General features: G+C 35.5%; 2 protein-coding genes across 2 annotated transcripts in view; one reads left to right on the top strand and one right to left on the bottom strand.

Annotated features, from left to right (window-relative positions):
* The window catches only part of LOC106052244 (COMM domain-containing protein 9-like), a 54,949-nt gene extending 42,345 nt beyond the window's left edge, over window positions 1-12,604 (bottom strand). The window contains exons 1-4 of the mRNA XM_056043415.1: window positions 12,365-12,604; window positions 11,533-11,670; window positions 10,505-10,589; window positions 10,055-10,144 (exon numbers count right to left, since the gene is read on the bottom strand). Of these exons, the coding sequence (XP_055899390.1) occupies window positions 10,055-10,144; window positions 10,505-10,589; window positions 11,533-11,670; window positions 12,365-12,403 (352 nt within the window). The 5' untranslated portion in view covers window positions 12,404-12,604. The remainder of the gene's footprint in view (window positions 1-10,054; window positions 10,145-10,504; window positions 10,590-11,532; window positions 11,671-12,364) is intronic.
* A 412-nt stretch (window positions 12,605-13,016) lies between these two features.
* Window positions 13,017-15,806, top strand: LOC106075320 (tripartite motif-containing protein 44-like). Its single transcript, XM_056044692.1, has 4 exons — window positions 13,017-13,176; window positions 14,851-14,935; window positions 15,058-15,163; window positions 15,490-15,806. Exons 1-4 carry the CDS (start codon window positions 13,163-13,165, stop codon window positions 15,636-15,638), a joined length of 354 nt encoding a protein of 117 aa, XP_055900667.1. The 5' UTR covers window positions 13,017-13,162; the 3' UTR covers window positions 15,639-15,806.
* The last annotated feature ends 1,161 nt before the right edge of the window (window positions 15,807-16,967 follow it).

The following is a 16,967-nucleotide window of genomic DNA, read 5'->3' as shown; positions in this document are numbered from 1 at the left end:
TTTAACAGTAAAATGCATAATATATTATTACAGGCCTAAACTATTTATTTAACGTATATGTTACTCAGTTGAGTTTCCATCTAAAGCCAACTTATTGGCTACACTGTTACGTTGTACTAGTGCAGTTATCCGGTGGCTTCGTTGATGATTTAACTCTTTCTCTCCAAATCGACGATACCATCGTTGATTTGACCTCATTGAATTAAATAAATGATTATTTTTTATAAACACGACTCTAAGTTATATAGAAAGGGCATGCATTTTCCTTTAATTCTATCCCAAATACAACATTTTCTGATAACAAACAACAAAGCTAATGAATCTCTATCATAACAGGAGAGTGAATTAGTAATGTGCAGAATGTAGAATTCCTTCGAAACGTGGAAAAATATATCGGAGAGAAAGAGTTAAAGAAATTGTAGGGCCCAATTCAAAACAAATATAAATGGCCCGCTGTGAGTGTTAAACAAGACAATAGAAATAACATTAAAAATACTTTTGTTTTTAAAAGACAACTCCTCCTTACTCGTTGCAACTTATTGAGCGATTGTTTTTCTCTTCAAAATGAATGAATGTTAAGATTTAAGGACATATTTGTATCCCCGCCGGGCCCGCCCCTTTCTCCCCGAGAAAGAATCCTGGTTAAGCGAATGTAGAGCTCTAGTACACCTTTTTAGATACAGACTTAGAAGACAATGCGCAAAATCTTCCTGAACATTAATTTATTAAACTCTTCAATCAATCAAAACTCACATTCGGAAATTCCCGAACGCGATAGTCATTTCAATAACGCGATAGCCCTTTCAAAACCGATGTAGAATTGAGACCGAGATTTCGTCTCTAGCCAAATTTACATTTTTTTTACTTTGAAAAATTATGACGGTCAAACTAGAGTTTTCCCCATGTAGCCAACGAGCTAGTAATTCTTTCTCAGCGATATATATCAACTGTTAAATTTCTAGGAAAATGGTTAGAGCCATTATTGAGATCAGAGTCCGCCCACCCTCCAGGAAGGAGTGACTTGAATAGAGCTATTGTAAAAAAAAAAAAAAGGAACGAAAGAGAAAGGGTTTCCAGTCCGCACTCTGCTATAAGTTGTCAAGAAAATGCAATATTTTGTTGAAAATTAAAACCACAGTAGTGCCCAAACTACGGCCTGCGGGTCACATCCGGTCCGTGACGAGGTGCTACGCGATCCCCGCGACACTTATGAGGAATGTGACTCGCTTATCAGCAATGTCTATGGGTTACCTGGCCGAGAAAAGTAGACAAACACTACATGAGATCAACATGCGCCTATTGAAAGAAATAGTTTAGATCTTTATCTACACTGTATTGAATGTTTTGTTTTGTTTTTTAAATTATTAATGTGTGCTGTGTTTTTGTTGTTGTTGTTATATTTTTGTTTACATAAGAAAAATGGATCGACAAGGCTATTTATAATTGTCCAAGCAGCTAACCCGCTTAATATCAGACATAAAGCAGCTTTTTCCCGTGAATATTAAATGAGAGGGAGATAACTATGTAACCATGTGACCAGCAGGTTGAACTTCTCTATCAAACGACACACCTGCGGCGACCTTATACACGTGTCGCGACACAAGACGTCATCTGCTAAATTCTGGTAACGCGACACGACACTGAATGTGCATTCACAGCTCGAGGAGGAAAGGGGGGGGGGGGGGAGGGATGTTAAAAATTTCATTATAATTTTGTTTGTTTTCGGGAAACTCGTAAACACAAAATACACAGCCTCTCGTCTGCTGATACACACTAGCAACGAAGACGTGCACGTGAACAACACAGCGCGCGAACACACACACATACGCGCGCGCGCGGAGCAGCGCAGATAAAGTTAGGCTACATCAACAAGCGAGCACTTGTTTCAAGTGGAGTGAGAACTCGTTTGTGTTGAAACCCCAGGCCGTGACTCACGGGCAGGGCGGCAGGTAGTGGGAGATAAACAGCACAGCCGCTCTTTAAACAACACGCGTGTCCGACAAGACGATCTTTTAATATTAAGTTTGAATTTTTTTTTCTTCTAATGGCACACACGCACACACTCACTAATGACCGCAGACGCCAAGAGAAGAAAGAAGGCGGGAAGTTAGAAACCAAGAGTTTCGCACTGTTTTGCTCAAATACATTTCGTTCATATAATTAAAGATACACTATAACTGCTTGCGCACCGACGCATATGGTGCGCACCGCATATGGTGCGGATGGTGCGCACCAGCGCACTGTTCAACACGGGTGATGGACAGAGATATGGACGACTAAGGAAAGACAGTGGATTCAGGTTGGTTAAGTTCTAGGAAAACAGAACTTGTGCGTCCTGATGGTTCTAGTGGTTGGATTGACCCTTTACCTGTTTACCTTATTTGTTATTTAGTGATTACACACTTAATCCTTCCCTTTCCTTGAGTGCTTGCCATAGATTTATAATTTTAAAAGCAAAATTCCCTGGCCTGTTACGGATTATGTGTATTTTATAAGAAGAAGTGTATGTGTGTTTCTATGGAGACGCTGAGACGTTAGCGATTGGTTGGTGGCTTAGCAGTGTGAATGAAGCAAGATAAGCGGCACTGTCGTAAGCTATCTTGGGTACGTCAGACGATTGCAGGAGGACAGAGTGTAAAGACGTGTTTTTTGTTTTTTTTTATTATGAGTTAGATTTGTCTAAAATATATTATTTCATTTCATCTCAAGTTAAAAATGTCTACATTGTAATTTTTAAAAGTCAACGGCCGTCAACAACGGGGCCCCCCACTACTAATGCCAATGCACCATCGGGCATTTCAGAAAACGGATAGTTATTAATTAACTTACTGCAAGCATAAGGTATAAGGACAAACAAAATACTTTTTTTTTTCCTTCTGAGTTGTGTATTTCTATAGCAGAGTAGAACTATTTGAAATGCCCCATTGTTGCTATTTTAAGGGCTACATTAATGAGGACAGCTTGAACCGCTTATTGACGTATCCTAACACGTCAGCATGACATCAAGGCATATTAAACCATATGGGGGTGGTGGGGGGGGGGGGTAGTTAGACGTCGCTGTGATCGCGCAACCCTACAGTTGGCGAAATTTGTTGCACAAAATTAATAACTATACTAAACTAGGTTAGAAGAATGCCGCCAAGAAAAAAAAAGCTTCTCCACCTTCCCGTTTAACTTTCACGAATAGCAACTAATAAAGTTCTCACATCTGAATGCATCTCTTTCTTTTTTTCCCTCCCTCACTAGATCTATACTCTATAGTGATCAGTTTAATTTTTTTTTAAAAAAAAAAAAAAGGTCCCAGCTTGTGGTCAGCAAATTGCTAGAATAGAAGAAACAAACAAATTGGGAGGTGGGGGGGGTGGAAGTTATTGGGCAGACGAGTTGGGAATATTCCAATTCATTTTGGTAATGGTGTCAAACAAGTGTGGTGTGAATTAAGAAGGAAATGAACATTAAATTATGTCAGTATTTCCCGGACTTTTTTTTTTAACGGAACGCTTCGCGCATTCCGAGTATTTAGCGGAACACTTTGCTTATTTCTTTTTTTTTGTTGTTGTTAATTCACGTGGTGGCCTACTTGTTAATTATTCCAGTAGTTCGTTGAACACCTATTCAGGCCTCGAGGAACACTAGGGTAACGCGGATGACAGTTTGGGAAACACTGAACTTGAAGCAGTTTTCAACAAGGAGTCCGTTTGAGAGAGTGAAGAGACGAATAAATAGCCGTTCACTCACGTCACCAAATAAAGGGGGGGGGAAATGTATTGGAGGTGTTCACGGTGTTACAGTTACCTCCTCTTTATTTGCTTTTCCATTTGTAAGATTCGGTTAACGTTCTTTAAGCCATAAATACAGTACTAGAGAAAACAAAACAAAAAAAAAAATGGATTTTTTGAACAATTTATGTCCCAAATATTTTTTTTTTAAAGGAAAGGCGGGGGGGGGAGTATGATGTGTGTGTGTTTCTATGGCGACGGTGGGCAGAGCGATTGGTTGTGAATGATGCAACATAGGAAGGCATTGTTGTTATTTGGTCTTAGGACAGACGACTCTAGGACGTAAGACTGAAAGGTTGTGTTACTGTAGTTAGTTGGATTTAGTTTTAAAAAAAAAAGTATTATTACTAAAGTCTGCTATAGTTATTTAATTTTATTACAAGTTTATGTTGTTTACATCAAATATTGTTACATTAAGTATTGTTCACAAGGAAGTTACTGAAGTGATTCGTTTTTGTAATCAAATCACTGTATTTCTGCGAGCACTATTGATTGTTGGCAATTTTATGGCTCTTTAAAAATGTTTCGTTTTTGTAATCAAATCACTGTATTTCTGCGAGCACTATTGATTGTTGGCAATTTTATGGCTCTTTAAAAATGTTTTAAATTTTGTAAATTTTTTATTTCGGCTCGTCCGACTCAAAAGATTGCCGACCCCTGAACAAGGGCAGATGCGAAAGCTCTTATTTGTGGACCGTGCATGACAGAAGAGTTAGTCGGCTCTATTACTATAACATACTTGGCTTACCTTTCAGCCTCTTCCTCGCTCGCCCCCGCCCCGCCCCCCTCACGGGCCGTAACTTTAATCCTGTAAGTACACTTACTCTTAATGCACTGCAGTAGGTTAACGTCGGGCAAACATGCACATAGACAAATTAATTGACAAACAAACACAGACACAATTACAATGTGGCCCAACAAGGTCGGGGAAAAACAAGGGGGGGGGGGGCTACGTTCTCACAAAGTAGATGTCCTCTCTTCTTCCTGGGGGCCCACCGTGGAAGTCTCACGCAAAGCCGCGTCATTGAAGAGAGTGGAATATCAAAGTGGGTGATAGAGAGGGGCGGGGGGGGATGCCGTGGAATAATTGGATTGAGTCAACGCCTAGCTGCCTACGTCTCCTTTTCCCAGGCCGATATAATTAAACTCAAACCATTAATTAGTCATTACAATCAATTATGGCCGTTTGCCAAAAGAAACAGTTCTAGATAGAAAATAAACTAATCCGTAATGGCGTTGTTGTTTTTAATTAAGTAAATATTTTAAAAGAACTAAAAGGTTCACGGGACAAGTAGCCCGTTGAATAACATGCGTACGTCTGCTGCAAGTTTCAAGACGGATTAGCTCCCCCTAGTATGTCCATTTGTTGTTGTTGTTTTTTTTCGCGTTCAAGTGATGTCTTACGCCAGAGGTTCTCATACTGTGGCCCGCATCGCATGTGGGGAAAAAAATTAATAGTGGTATAAATTCCAGAGTGCTAAAAAAAATAAATCAACGAATAATTAAAAAAAAAAAACTCAGTTTCAACATAAGGCAGCGGTTCTCAACCTTTTAAGCTCGGCGACCCCTTTTTACAATCCACCACTCTGCCGCGACCCCCCCCCCCCACACACACACACAAATACAAAAAAGAAGAGTAGACAATAACAATCCATATTTTCGATGGTCTTAGGCGACCCCTGGCAAATCGTCAATCGACCCCCAAGGGGGTCGCGACCCACAGGTTGAGAACCCCTGACCTAAGGGGAGATGTAGAAGAGATTATGTTACTAAGCGTAACCATGATGCAGCACGAGACATTCGTTTGTCGCTTTGGGCGCGTTTCCGTCCTGCTGGACGGAATGGCGGCAAGCGGGGTACGAAACCGGAACCATCCAGACGACAGTCAGGAGAGCATGCCACCGATACCAATCGTTATAAGGCCTGAACACTGAACCGCGACGTCGCAACCCGTGGGCAGTCTAGACCAATAGCGCGTTGCCACGTCACAGCTCGTGACGTCGGACCCGTGACGTGGCAACGAGCTATTGGTCTTAACAGGTTGCGACGTCACAAGTTAGTGTTCAGGCCTTCTGTAACGACTGGTCTCGATACCACGAGACGTCCATCTTTTGTGCCTCAGTCTTTAACTGATTTCCTTTCTTTAATTATAGCGAGACTGGCTGTAAGGACTTCCTAAGAGCCTTGCTTGGCATTCTATACAATAAATTAAACTTAAACCAAGCGGATCTCATTCCGATTAGATCCACACCGAGAACATTGTTGACCTGTCCCGGCTAGTCATCTACGCATACATTTTTTTTTTTTTAAATATAATTTTGAGCTTTTCACTTCCGGTCAGCATTCCACTAATACTATGATACATATGCGTGCCTTTTAATTTTCTTCCAGGATAGATTTAGTTGTTTGTTGTTTTTTTTTTTAAACAAGAGTGATCGCAACTATTTAATAAACAAACAAAATCATTAATTAAGATTTCTGGAGTAATTCTTGATTAGCTATTCTTATCCCGTCCTGTGCATGTTCATAATATCGATTTTTTTGGTTGCTGTTGTTTCAATCTCTCAATAACACGTGACACTGAAGACGAATGAGGCTTTATCGAGCCTATGATTACTAACAGTGAATGACCCATAAACAGTTCTTATTTAGGGAAGCTGCCATTCACCAGTCAAGCGAACAAACCGTTATATTTAGATCTAGGTCTATTCTGCCCTTCACCAGTCAAGCGAACAAACCGTTATATTTAGATCTAGGTCTATTCTGCCCTTCACCAGTCAAGCGAACAAACCGTTATATTTAGATTTATGTCTATTGGGGAAGAATGACAACCTAATACAATATTTTCTCTAGATCAAATAAATGCGTCCTCTAGGGGAAAAAAAAATGTTGAAAATGACACCGAAGCAAAGAAGACGGGACGGATAAATGATCTCTGAACCATTGTCGCTCACATTATTTCATGTGGCGGTGTTAAGCTGTGCTTCGGATAGCCAGAGCATGTTTACACAAACTACGTTGGTCCATTTTCGTCCCCCCCCCCCTTTTTTTTTTCCCGCCAATTTGCAACAACAGACTCACACGGTGTTCTAGTTTTGTTTTTCCCCTCTTCTTTTTACGACACTTCTTTGAACTAAGAGTGTTCGCGGCGACTTCTTTGAAAAGCGCGTGTATTTAAAAAAAAAAAAAAAACTACAAACAAAATACAGACATTTATGACTGAAAGAAAACGGACTTGGAAGAAAGCCAATGGCATCTAAATTCCAAACTTAAAACCTCTCAATGACTAAGTAGTTTACATCTCTGATTAACATTAAACATGGATAAGGGTAGGATTGATGAGGCTAAATGCAACTCCTAGAGTCTATATACAGGAACAGGCGGAACAACCCCAACTATCACAATCCCAACATAAGCTCACAAATATAGTAAACTATATTTAATTATAGGCCCTATAACGCGATATGCTTGTAAACAGATATGCCCTGTACTATGGTTTCAGTTTTATAAAAACAGACTAACAGAATTTAAAAAAAAAACATAATTTAGAAGTAAACGAATTTAAAAGCAACAGCAGCTTAGCTACAAGTATGGAAAACGTTAACTTAATGTGGGAAATGTAAACAAACCAGCTCCATTTTTTTTTAGTGTTTTCCCCAGCCCTACCATTCTGGTTATATATTTAGTCTCTGATTCTAAACAAGAGAATAATTAAAAGTAACTTGAGTAATTAAGTAATTGAGTAATTTAAACTAAAAATACTTAAAAAAAAAAAAAAAAAAAAAAGAGCAGTTCTATTTCAAGTATGAGATGTGTGAAAGAAAAAAAAAAACAATAGGCAGCAGAGCGACTAATGAAGGCACAGATTTGGATTTCATTTTCATAATAGCAAAGAACCAAAAAGGGTGCGCAGGCTGGGTGGTTAAGCACTTGGCTTCCAAATATGGCATCCTGGGTTCGAATCTCAATGAAGACTGGGAATTTGGATTCTCGATTTTTAGGGCACCCCTGAGTTCATCCAACTCTGATGGGTACCTGACATTAGTTGGAGAAAAGCGGTTGGTCTTTGTTCTGGCCACATAACACCCTGCTCGTTAACCATTGGCCAAAGAAACAGATGACCATAACATCATCTGCCCAATAGATCGCAAAGTTTGAAAGGGAAACTTTAGTTTTAAAGATCCAAATTTAGATAAATTTACAAGTTCAAGCTGCAGAAACATTGCGAAAAAACACCAAAGAAAGAAGTCACACAGGAAGCAGAGGCAGCCTTAGTAGTGCGAATGGTTCTGGGTGAGTGTCAAGTCAGGAGCATGGATATTTGTACGATGGTCTGAGGGTGACAAAAAGACAAAATATTATCTTTATTGCAGGGCTACTATAGGCGCAAGGCCTGTGGCAGTTGTCCACTCACTACTCCCATTAGTGAAAATAATTATAAAAATAGGTCAAGATATTGTGGTAATGTGTTTGAGATAAGAATGAGAAGATAGCATGCCAGAAGACTGTCTAACACAGCACTGAGATGGACTCCATAAAATCTTTAGAAGAAGAGATATAATTGTAATTTATTGTTTCCTAATGATACAGAGAGATGGACAAAGATTTATGGTTTCAAGCAGATCTAAAATAAATTTATATAGTAAAATTTTAACAAAAATCAAATATTTATTCTAGAATAAAGCATCTGAACACAAAACTTTTTGCTTGAATCATCAAGGAAAAGCAATGACTTGGTACACATTACATCTTTACCTAGCAAGGACCACTGAATTAACACATAGTTAAGCAAATGAAGTAATTATCTATTGTTTTAAGAAACATCTATAGTTTATAAGATAGAACTTGAATAATTTCAACTATTTCACTCTGTTTTATTGACCAGCTAAAGCATCCGAATGCTGCATTGCCATGGTAACACAATGTAAAAAGTGAAGTGCCCATGAGGCAAATGATATAAAACTTTGGAAGATGGTTATCAAAGGTGTCAATAGGCCACCATAAAACCAACACCCTTTACTTCCCCCAACTAATGGCAGCTACCAAAATTGGATGAACTCTGGGGCATCCTAAAAAAATCACAAAGTTCACTGAAATTCAAACTTATGAGGCCTTGGTCTAGATGCCAAGGACTTTACCCCTTGGGTACCATCCCCCTTAGGTGACACATACTGCATTGTTTCAAAAAGAATTTTTTTTTTTTTGGAATGAATTAAAACAAGAAAATATTTAAAAAAAATTTTTTTTTTTTAAAACAAAGCTTATATTAAGCATAGTTGTATCAATTAGTTTGGATCAGTCATGTAATTAAATTCGTAATAGATCTAGACTATCAATAAAAAAATTTTAAAAGGGGGGATTGACATGAATTTGGGCTCATGGCTCAAGCCTTCTCTGGCTTCTCAAACCAACACAGTAACTAGTGGAGAGCCTATGAACATGGAAGTTATCTATTGTTTTTATAGTCTCATCCTATTTTTCATGTTGGGTTCACTAAGACTCAGATGAGGGCCTAAAGGACGAGATAAAGGATGATTTTCTGTATATTTTCATCTTCCATTCGGCAGACTCTACCAAACCAGTGCAGGTGGCATTGTCTGTGGATTGTAAAGATGGTGCTGGAAAGAGCCGTTCCTATAAAGGGGACTAATTCAGTTTATACCGCCACTTCAGTCAAGTACAAATTATTTCACTTGTTTGAGATAACAATCAAAATAATTAATTACCAATAGTTAATTAACTAATTGGTTAATTTTTTTATTGAGTCTTGTGTTGTCAGGTAAAAGAAATGATTGTACAAAATTTCAGCTTGATCTGAGAATGGGTGTGAGAGAAATAACATGTACAAACTTTTTATGAGACAGACAGAGTGAAGAAGAAATAAAAACCTTGTGTGAATGGAGTTTTCTTGAAATAAGAAAAATATTTTTAATTGCCTCAAACAAATACTAAAGCAAGTAAGTAAAAAATTATGCATCATTCACAAGACTGATCTGCTGTTTTGCGAGCCAACATCACTAGAAGCATCAAATTTTTAATTATTTTTTTAAAGTAATATCTATTCATTTGTTTATTTTACATGTTTCAGATGTTCCTTTAGATCTGAAGATTATTACATCCTATCCCAAACCTACAACAACAAAGATTGCAGTGGATAGGGTTAAAACCCAGTGCCACCAAGACAACAGCCCAGAGCATATCAGCTGCCATCCATAATATAGTGAAATGTATGGATTGCTTTAAATGTGATATAAATCAATCTAAATAAAACTTGCCTTGATTCGCTATTGCACTTGCTTTCCATTTAGCCATATTTTCAATGATTATTTTCATAAGTAAATCCCGTAAATTTTTATGAAAGCCATCTGCAATGGAAAAATGTTTATCAATTATATTATCTTTTTCAAGACTCCTACTAATTGCCTTATAAATATAAACGCCGATTCCTTTTAAATGTTATAATACAATTAGAAAGGTTAGTTAATTTCAATAGCTGTCCAAGAGTCAGATAGTGTACATTTTACAGTATCAAGGATGACAATCTATACCCCACACCCTTATGAAATGTGAAGCAGCCTTAAAATTAAAAAAAAGTGCTTTACACTTTCTGTCAGCAAATCTGCTTTGACAAAAATACATGATTTTACTTCAAAAAGAGTACCGGTACATAATTTACATTATTAAATCTATGTTTCACAAAATTATTTTATGACTGACTGACTTACTTGGAAATAAAGCGACAATGACTTGAGGGTCAGTGGATCCCTGGAACACAGCTGTTTTCAGAAGGTTGCTCAGAGTACTAATGCACTGAGAGGGAGAAAAAAAGTTGATTTAAAAATAGTTTCTAAAGTGGAGTTAATTTACAATGACAACAGTCTTATCTATATTATATGATATTTATATAATAAAAGAGCTAACTCATTACCATGATTTATACAGTTTGATGTAACTAAATAACTTAAATGACATTTTGTACAACACTAAACCCATGTATGTAGCCCAACTCCCCAGACAATTCACTCAATTTTTTTTTATTTGCACAGACAACATACAAGCACCTTCACTTATCACTTAGTCTGCTGGACCTTTGGGGCACCACATAAGATTTGTTTTGTATTCCTCTCTGTCTTACAATGGCAGGCTCCTCCATTCGTTTATGTTGTCTTCCCATAGCTTTTTCTGTCTGCTTCTTCTTTTTCTTCTTTTTCCTGGTACTGTTCCCTGAAGGAAGGTCTTTGCAAGCCCAGTAGATCTTGTAATATGGCCATAGAGTTTTAGTTTGTGTTTTTTTACAATAGTTAGCAGGTCCTCATGGGTCCAATCGCTGCAGTAACTCTGTCTCTAATCTCTTCTCTAATCTCTTCATTTGTGATGCAGTCTTTAAATGTGATACCTAGGATCCTTCTGTAGCATCTCAATTACTAAGTATCCCCTCTAGCTTTGCAGTCAGTGTCCAAGACTCGCAAGCATATAAGAATGTGGCCATGACCAGGGAGTGCATCATTCTGACTTTGGTGCCTTTATCTTTCCATATTGTTTTAGTTTTGCATGTGAGGCTGTGGACTATGCTATTCTGGCCATTAGTTTGAATTTTTTTTTCCTCATCTGAGATGATAGCCCCAAAATATTTAAAACTACAGACACTTATCTTTTCACCTTCACTGCTGATGCTAACAATATACAATAAACAGTTTAAATACCAATGTTTATTGAACAGAAAATAAATATTGAAACAAAAAAAACAACATACTGATCGAGAGTCATTTATAGATATCGACAGTGTTTGTGACAAGGACTGCACAAGACTGTCTGGTAAGTGGGCTGGACTTCTTTTTCTATACAAGAAAGCTTGCTCACAAAGATCCAACATTTGCTGTTTGGAAGACAACTGTTTCAAGGGGGAAAAAAAAAGACTCCTTATAATTCACTATAAATATACTCGTCCAATGATGCCCCCAACCTTTATTTTAGCCTAGTGGTTATATCACTGGACAAGTTTAATGGTTATGATGTCTATTCTTAAATATAGCATCTAGATGTTTTGTTTCTAGCTAAAATAGTGTAGATTACTAATTATCTACATTAGTCTAAAGAAAAAAAAATAGAATTAAATAATGAATTTCATGAAATATGTTTAGACAGAAAAGTGATTTACTGAATCAAGATCTAGATTCTAGGTCTACTATTTAAATCTAATTTATGTTATTTATTTATTACTAGATCTAGAGCAGATCATACTCATAGATTTTTGTGAACAAAGTGAAAGTGAGTAAATCTAAAAGTTAGAATAGAAAATAGTAAACTGAAGTCTGTGCGACTGTGCCAGACGAATAAACATCAGGACAATTAATATAAATATTATCATATTCATACACTTCATAGATCTACAAATTAATATTATGAAATGATTATAATGATACAGTGACATTGAAAGTCTTTTAAAAGTTTTTTTTCCCTTTTACTTTAGGCTTTACTTTAACTTTAATACTAATAGTTAATAGTAAATAGATCTAGATCTAGTATACTTTAAACTTTAATTAAAGTTAAAGTTTAATCTTTTTGGCAAATATTGAAATAACCACCTTAACTAATATTTCCAAAGTTGAGTAATTAAATTTCATGGTGTCTAGATTGAAGTAGATTGACTAGATCTAGTCTTGTAGAGTCTATCTTTTCAGCTGTTAGTGTTAGATCTAAAAATCAAGTCACTAGACTAGTGTCAAGATCTATTCTTGATCGAGATCTAGATCTAGTCTATATTTCATATTCTTAAAAATTAAAGGCGTCGGCTTAATAGTGAAAGTAAACATTCAGAAACTTCCTGTTTCCTTATGCCAGAAAGTTATCTTCTTCAACCTGGCACAGATGCAATTAAATGGGGTCAAAATATGTGAGTGGAATTTTCCATTAACAAAAACCTATTTAGTCATTTTTAATATACAGTTCAACATCTTTTAATACTTATTTTTGTATTTAATATTTAAAAAATCTTGTATAGGACTTAATAAAATAAACAATACATAATATTACCCTATATTACTATATTTTTTTTGCATTTATAAAGTTATGTTTTAACAATTTTATACTAGGAGTACAACCTAAATTTAGAATTACTTGGCCTAGTAATAGGAGGAACTAACCAATAAAATTATCCTATGTAAAGCGCATGCGCTTGTTTTGCTTGAAAGAAAAAAATAGCCAATTAGATAGCTTTTACAAGTCATGTGACTGTACGCGGAAAAGAAAATTCTGCGCGCGAAGTTATCTCGGCGAAACCAGCGGCATCATTTTGTTCGCATCCTGCCTTTGTTGAGGAAGGAACGCTTGTGCATTTGTTTCATTTTGTTGGATTATATACAATATTTAAGAGATCTTTCAACATGCCTGGAACAAAGTAAGTACATTTACTTAAATGTTCAATTTAGATTAAAGGAAAAAAAAGTCTTATATGTTCGTTTTATTAACGTTAGGTTTGTACAATAAACTCAAAAATGAAAATTGAAATGAATAAGTGTTCACGTCTGCTAGCCGACAGCCTCTCTTCTTTGTCTAGTCCAACACTGAACATTAACGATTCAATTCTTGCTTTCCACCAAGGACCACGTTGTTTAACCTGTAGCAGTGTAGCCTTACGTTCAACTGTAGATCTAATCTAGAAAGTGTGGTCGATATTAAACATCCGCCTAGAACCAGTGCGGCTGAATACTGACTGAATAAGTGAATTGTCGACTAACTAAAGACTTGTCACTATTGAGACTATACACTAGCTAGCTTCTAGATCTAGTCACTAATGTAGGGAGTTAATAATTCTAAAGTAGATCTAGTAAAGTAATCAAACATTCTAGATCTGGGTCTATAAAGATTAAGTTAAAGTGATAGATCTAGATTTTATAGATCTAGATCTAGTTTCATCTATTTTAGATTCTAGATCTAACATAGCCAAAAGCTATAATGATAAACTCAATGTCAATGTAAAATGCAAAGGTTTGGACTGGATGAAAGAAATGACAATTACAATAGACAATAGTCTATAGACAATCTAGATTAATAGATCTAGAGATTAGATTTTAACTGTAATGTTATTTACACTAGGTAGAAGCTAGATCTAGAATGATTTTGTTAGTATTTTTGACTAGGTGTGGATCAAATCTAGACTATTCTAGACTGGCATAGAGCCATAGTAGTAAACTCATACTGATAGATCTAGAATTCTAGATTAAGTAGACATAACTTCAAAGAAATCTGCTGGGCCTTATCTAGGTCTAGTCTAGTTATATTTTTTTCATGTTCTCATTTACGCTAGAGTTTAGCAAGAAATTGTATTTGAGATATAGATCTAACTCATGTACTTATATCTTTTTGAGAACCTTTGGTCAGTGGGTAAATTTGAAAAGTTTTTTTTATATATATATATATAGTTCAGTGCTGTGACTGGTATTTTGCATTATTAAAATTTATTCTAGATTTAGTTCTAGTAAGTTATGTATTAGATCTAGAATAGGTCTGGAATCTAGATTTGTAAGTTGGTTTAATCATAAATCTAGGCCATTCTAGGTAAAGGCAAGGAAACTTTTGTTTTGTTTTCCAAATCTTTCCTTTTTTAGGCTAAGTCTAGTAAAGCCTTAAAGAGCCAACATTATAGAAGTTTACTACAGTCTAGATAAATTATCAAAAATGTCATAGTTGCAGTGCTAATGTAAACTGACTCTAGCAATATATTACTTTTTTTTTAGTAGTGTTATATAAAATTAAGATGGATTTGTTCACATCTGCACTGCAGTTTAACCCCAATTATAAAATTAAATTTTATGGAATTTTTAAAAATACATCTGGGTAAAGAATAAAGAATTGAAGTAAAAATATCCATTCTTTCCTGGTCAAGTGCTTGTGGGTATAAATTTATAAGTAGTAAAAGCGGTTGTGAAATAGGTTTCATTCAACCAGTTTCTGTCCCTCACTCATCATAACCACCACTTTTTTTTAAGGATAAAACATTTATGCTTTTTCAAATCTAAATTTCACTTTATATTCATATTTATTTAATGTTCTGTATATATTTAATTTTTAGAGACGAAGTTGCTGTTGAGGAGCAGGAGACAACAGAGCCTATTGTAGCCAAGACAGTTGATGATGTGAAAGGCAAATGTGTTGAGGTAAATATTTATCTTAGTACCTGTACATCTCTACTAATTCTTGTAATTGTAAATTCTAATTCATGTTATAACATGTGTATGTGTATAAAGTCATAATACCTTCCAAAAATTAATGTTTATAGGCAGAGGCAGATGCTGAAGAACAAAACACAGAAGATGTACCCAAAGAAGACTCAGAAGAAAACACAAATGAGAATGCATGCTCTGAAGTAGAAGAATCAAAAACAGGTGATTACCCATTAATTGTTTGCCATTTGAAGCATCCCAATTTAATACTAAAGGAATAGTACAAAATAGTCATTACTATGTAGCAGTTTTCATGTGAAACTTAGAAAATGGGGGCAAATATCATCATTTGATTTGCTTAGTAATGTGGGGCTTAGTTTACTCAATGAAAATGAAATCTTATGTCAGATTATCTAGCAATGATATAGCTGAAATGGCTAAATCTAATAAAATCTGTGAGCAAATTAAAGATAAAGATTTATATCAAGGTCTGGTCTTTTTTCTTTTTATAAAAATCCAGTTACTTAAGATCTTTATTTGTGTTTCAGAAACAGAAGAGTCAACAGCGGAAAAAAGATCTGCAGAAGATAAAGAATCAGAGGATGGTGAGGATGAAAGCCCGAAAAAGAAAGTAAAAAAAGATAGCACTGAAACAGAATCATCGAATGGAACCACAGAAACAACAGAGTCAGCCTAGTTTTCTCACCAATCCCTATTTTATTTTTTTGACCTTGACCACAAACTTTGTATAAAAAAATGTGTTTATCATCATGTTCAGGAGATATTTGAATTTATAGTCAGGTTGTATACTTCATCATGGTTTTCATCATTTGTACTGTTCTTGTAATAAACATCTTTAATGTAAGCTGGATGTTTGTTCTTCTTTCCAAGTGGTTTGCTCTTAGATCCTGTGGTGTTGCTGTGGAACAAGTGTTTGTGTTCTTGGATTATTTCTGTGGATGTATTTTGCAGTTGTGGCTATTAGATACAAATGTACTGATCTTTTTTTTTTTTTTCTTTTTTTTTAATTAAAAAAAAAAAATTCTCTCAAAATATCTGCACATTATTGTACCTTATCCTGTCCTTGATAGGGGCATGAATAAAATTAGTTATTTATATGTTTATCAAGTTTTAGTGAATTAAACATTCTCTTTTTTATTTTATGCTAAGATTTAAAAAAAAAAAAAAAAGTGTCTAATAATTGCATACTATTAAGAGAAATTGCACAAAATTTAGTTTATCTGTTCAGTACCGGTACCTAAGATGAATGGTGTAAAGTTTTGTAACTACAGTTGGTTATATCAAATTCGTTTGTTTTACTTCCAGTAACTACTGGATGATAATTAAGAAGTATTTTCTAACCAAAACACTAAATTAAAGGATTGTATCCTGTTCTGGGTTATGAAATTTCTAATAACACTAGACTATATATCTAAACTATTAAAAATGGTGTTGAATGTTTTAACCGTACCGGTATATTTATAATTAGAGCCTACGTGTGGGAATACCCCAAGATTTCTTGAAATTTTCTAGTCTTCTTTATATGGTATTTACATAGGACATAAATAAATATAGACTGGAAAAAGGAAATAACTTCATGTACCGGTAACTTGAAAACGTATATCTATTGTATTCGGATTTCCGAATTTTGAAAAATTGCATGATCTTCAGTCTTAGAGATTAAACAATACTCCTAGACATAAATAAAGTACACAGAAATGCAAGTCACAAATTTTCGTTTCATAAAACTGTATTATCGGCCAATCTATATTTATTTATGTCTATGGGTATTTAGTTAAATGGCAATCTTTCTTTAAATTATACACCAAATATCTAGGAAAATCGTACGCGTGCATTTTCAAGCGGGGGGGGGGGAGATAGGTATTTCGTTATACCGGATGTTTATGCATGGTGCCATGCATATATATATCCGGTATAACGACATACCTATTAACAAAATTAGGTTACTTTTTATCAAAAAAAAAAGCTTGTATTTTGCATAATTGTATTAATTAGTTTGGATCAG

The sequence above is a fragment of the Biomphalaria glabrata genome, chromosome 10 (genome assembly GCF_947242115.1).
Source record: "Biomphalaria glabrata chromosome 10, xgBioGlab47.1, whole genome shotgun sequence".
Taxonomy (NCBI): domain Eukaryota; kingdom Metazoa; phylum Mollusca; class Gastropoda; family Planorbidae; genus Biomphalaria; species Biomphalaria glabrata.
The sequence above is the reverse complement of the archived record's forward strand: the minus strand, read 5'-3'. Positions and strand labels throughout refer to the sequence as shown.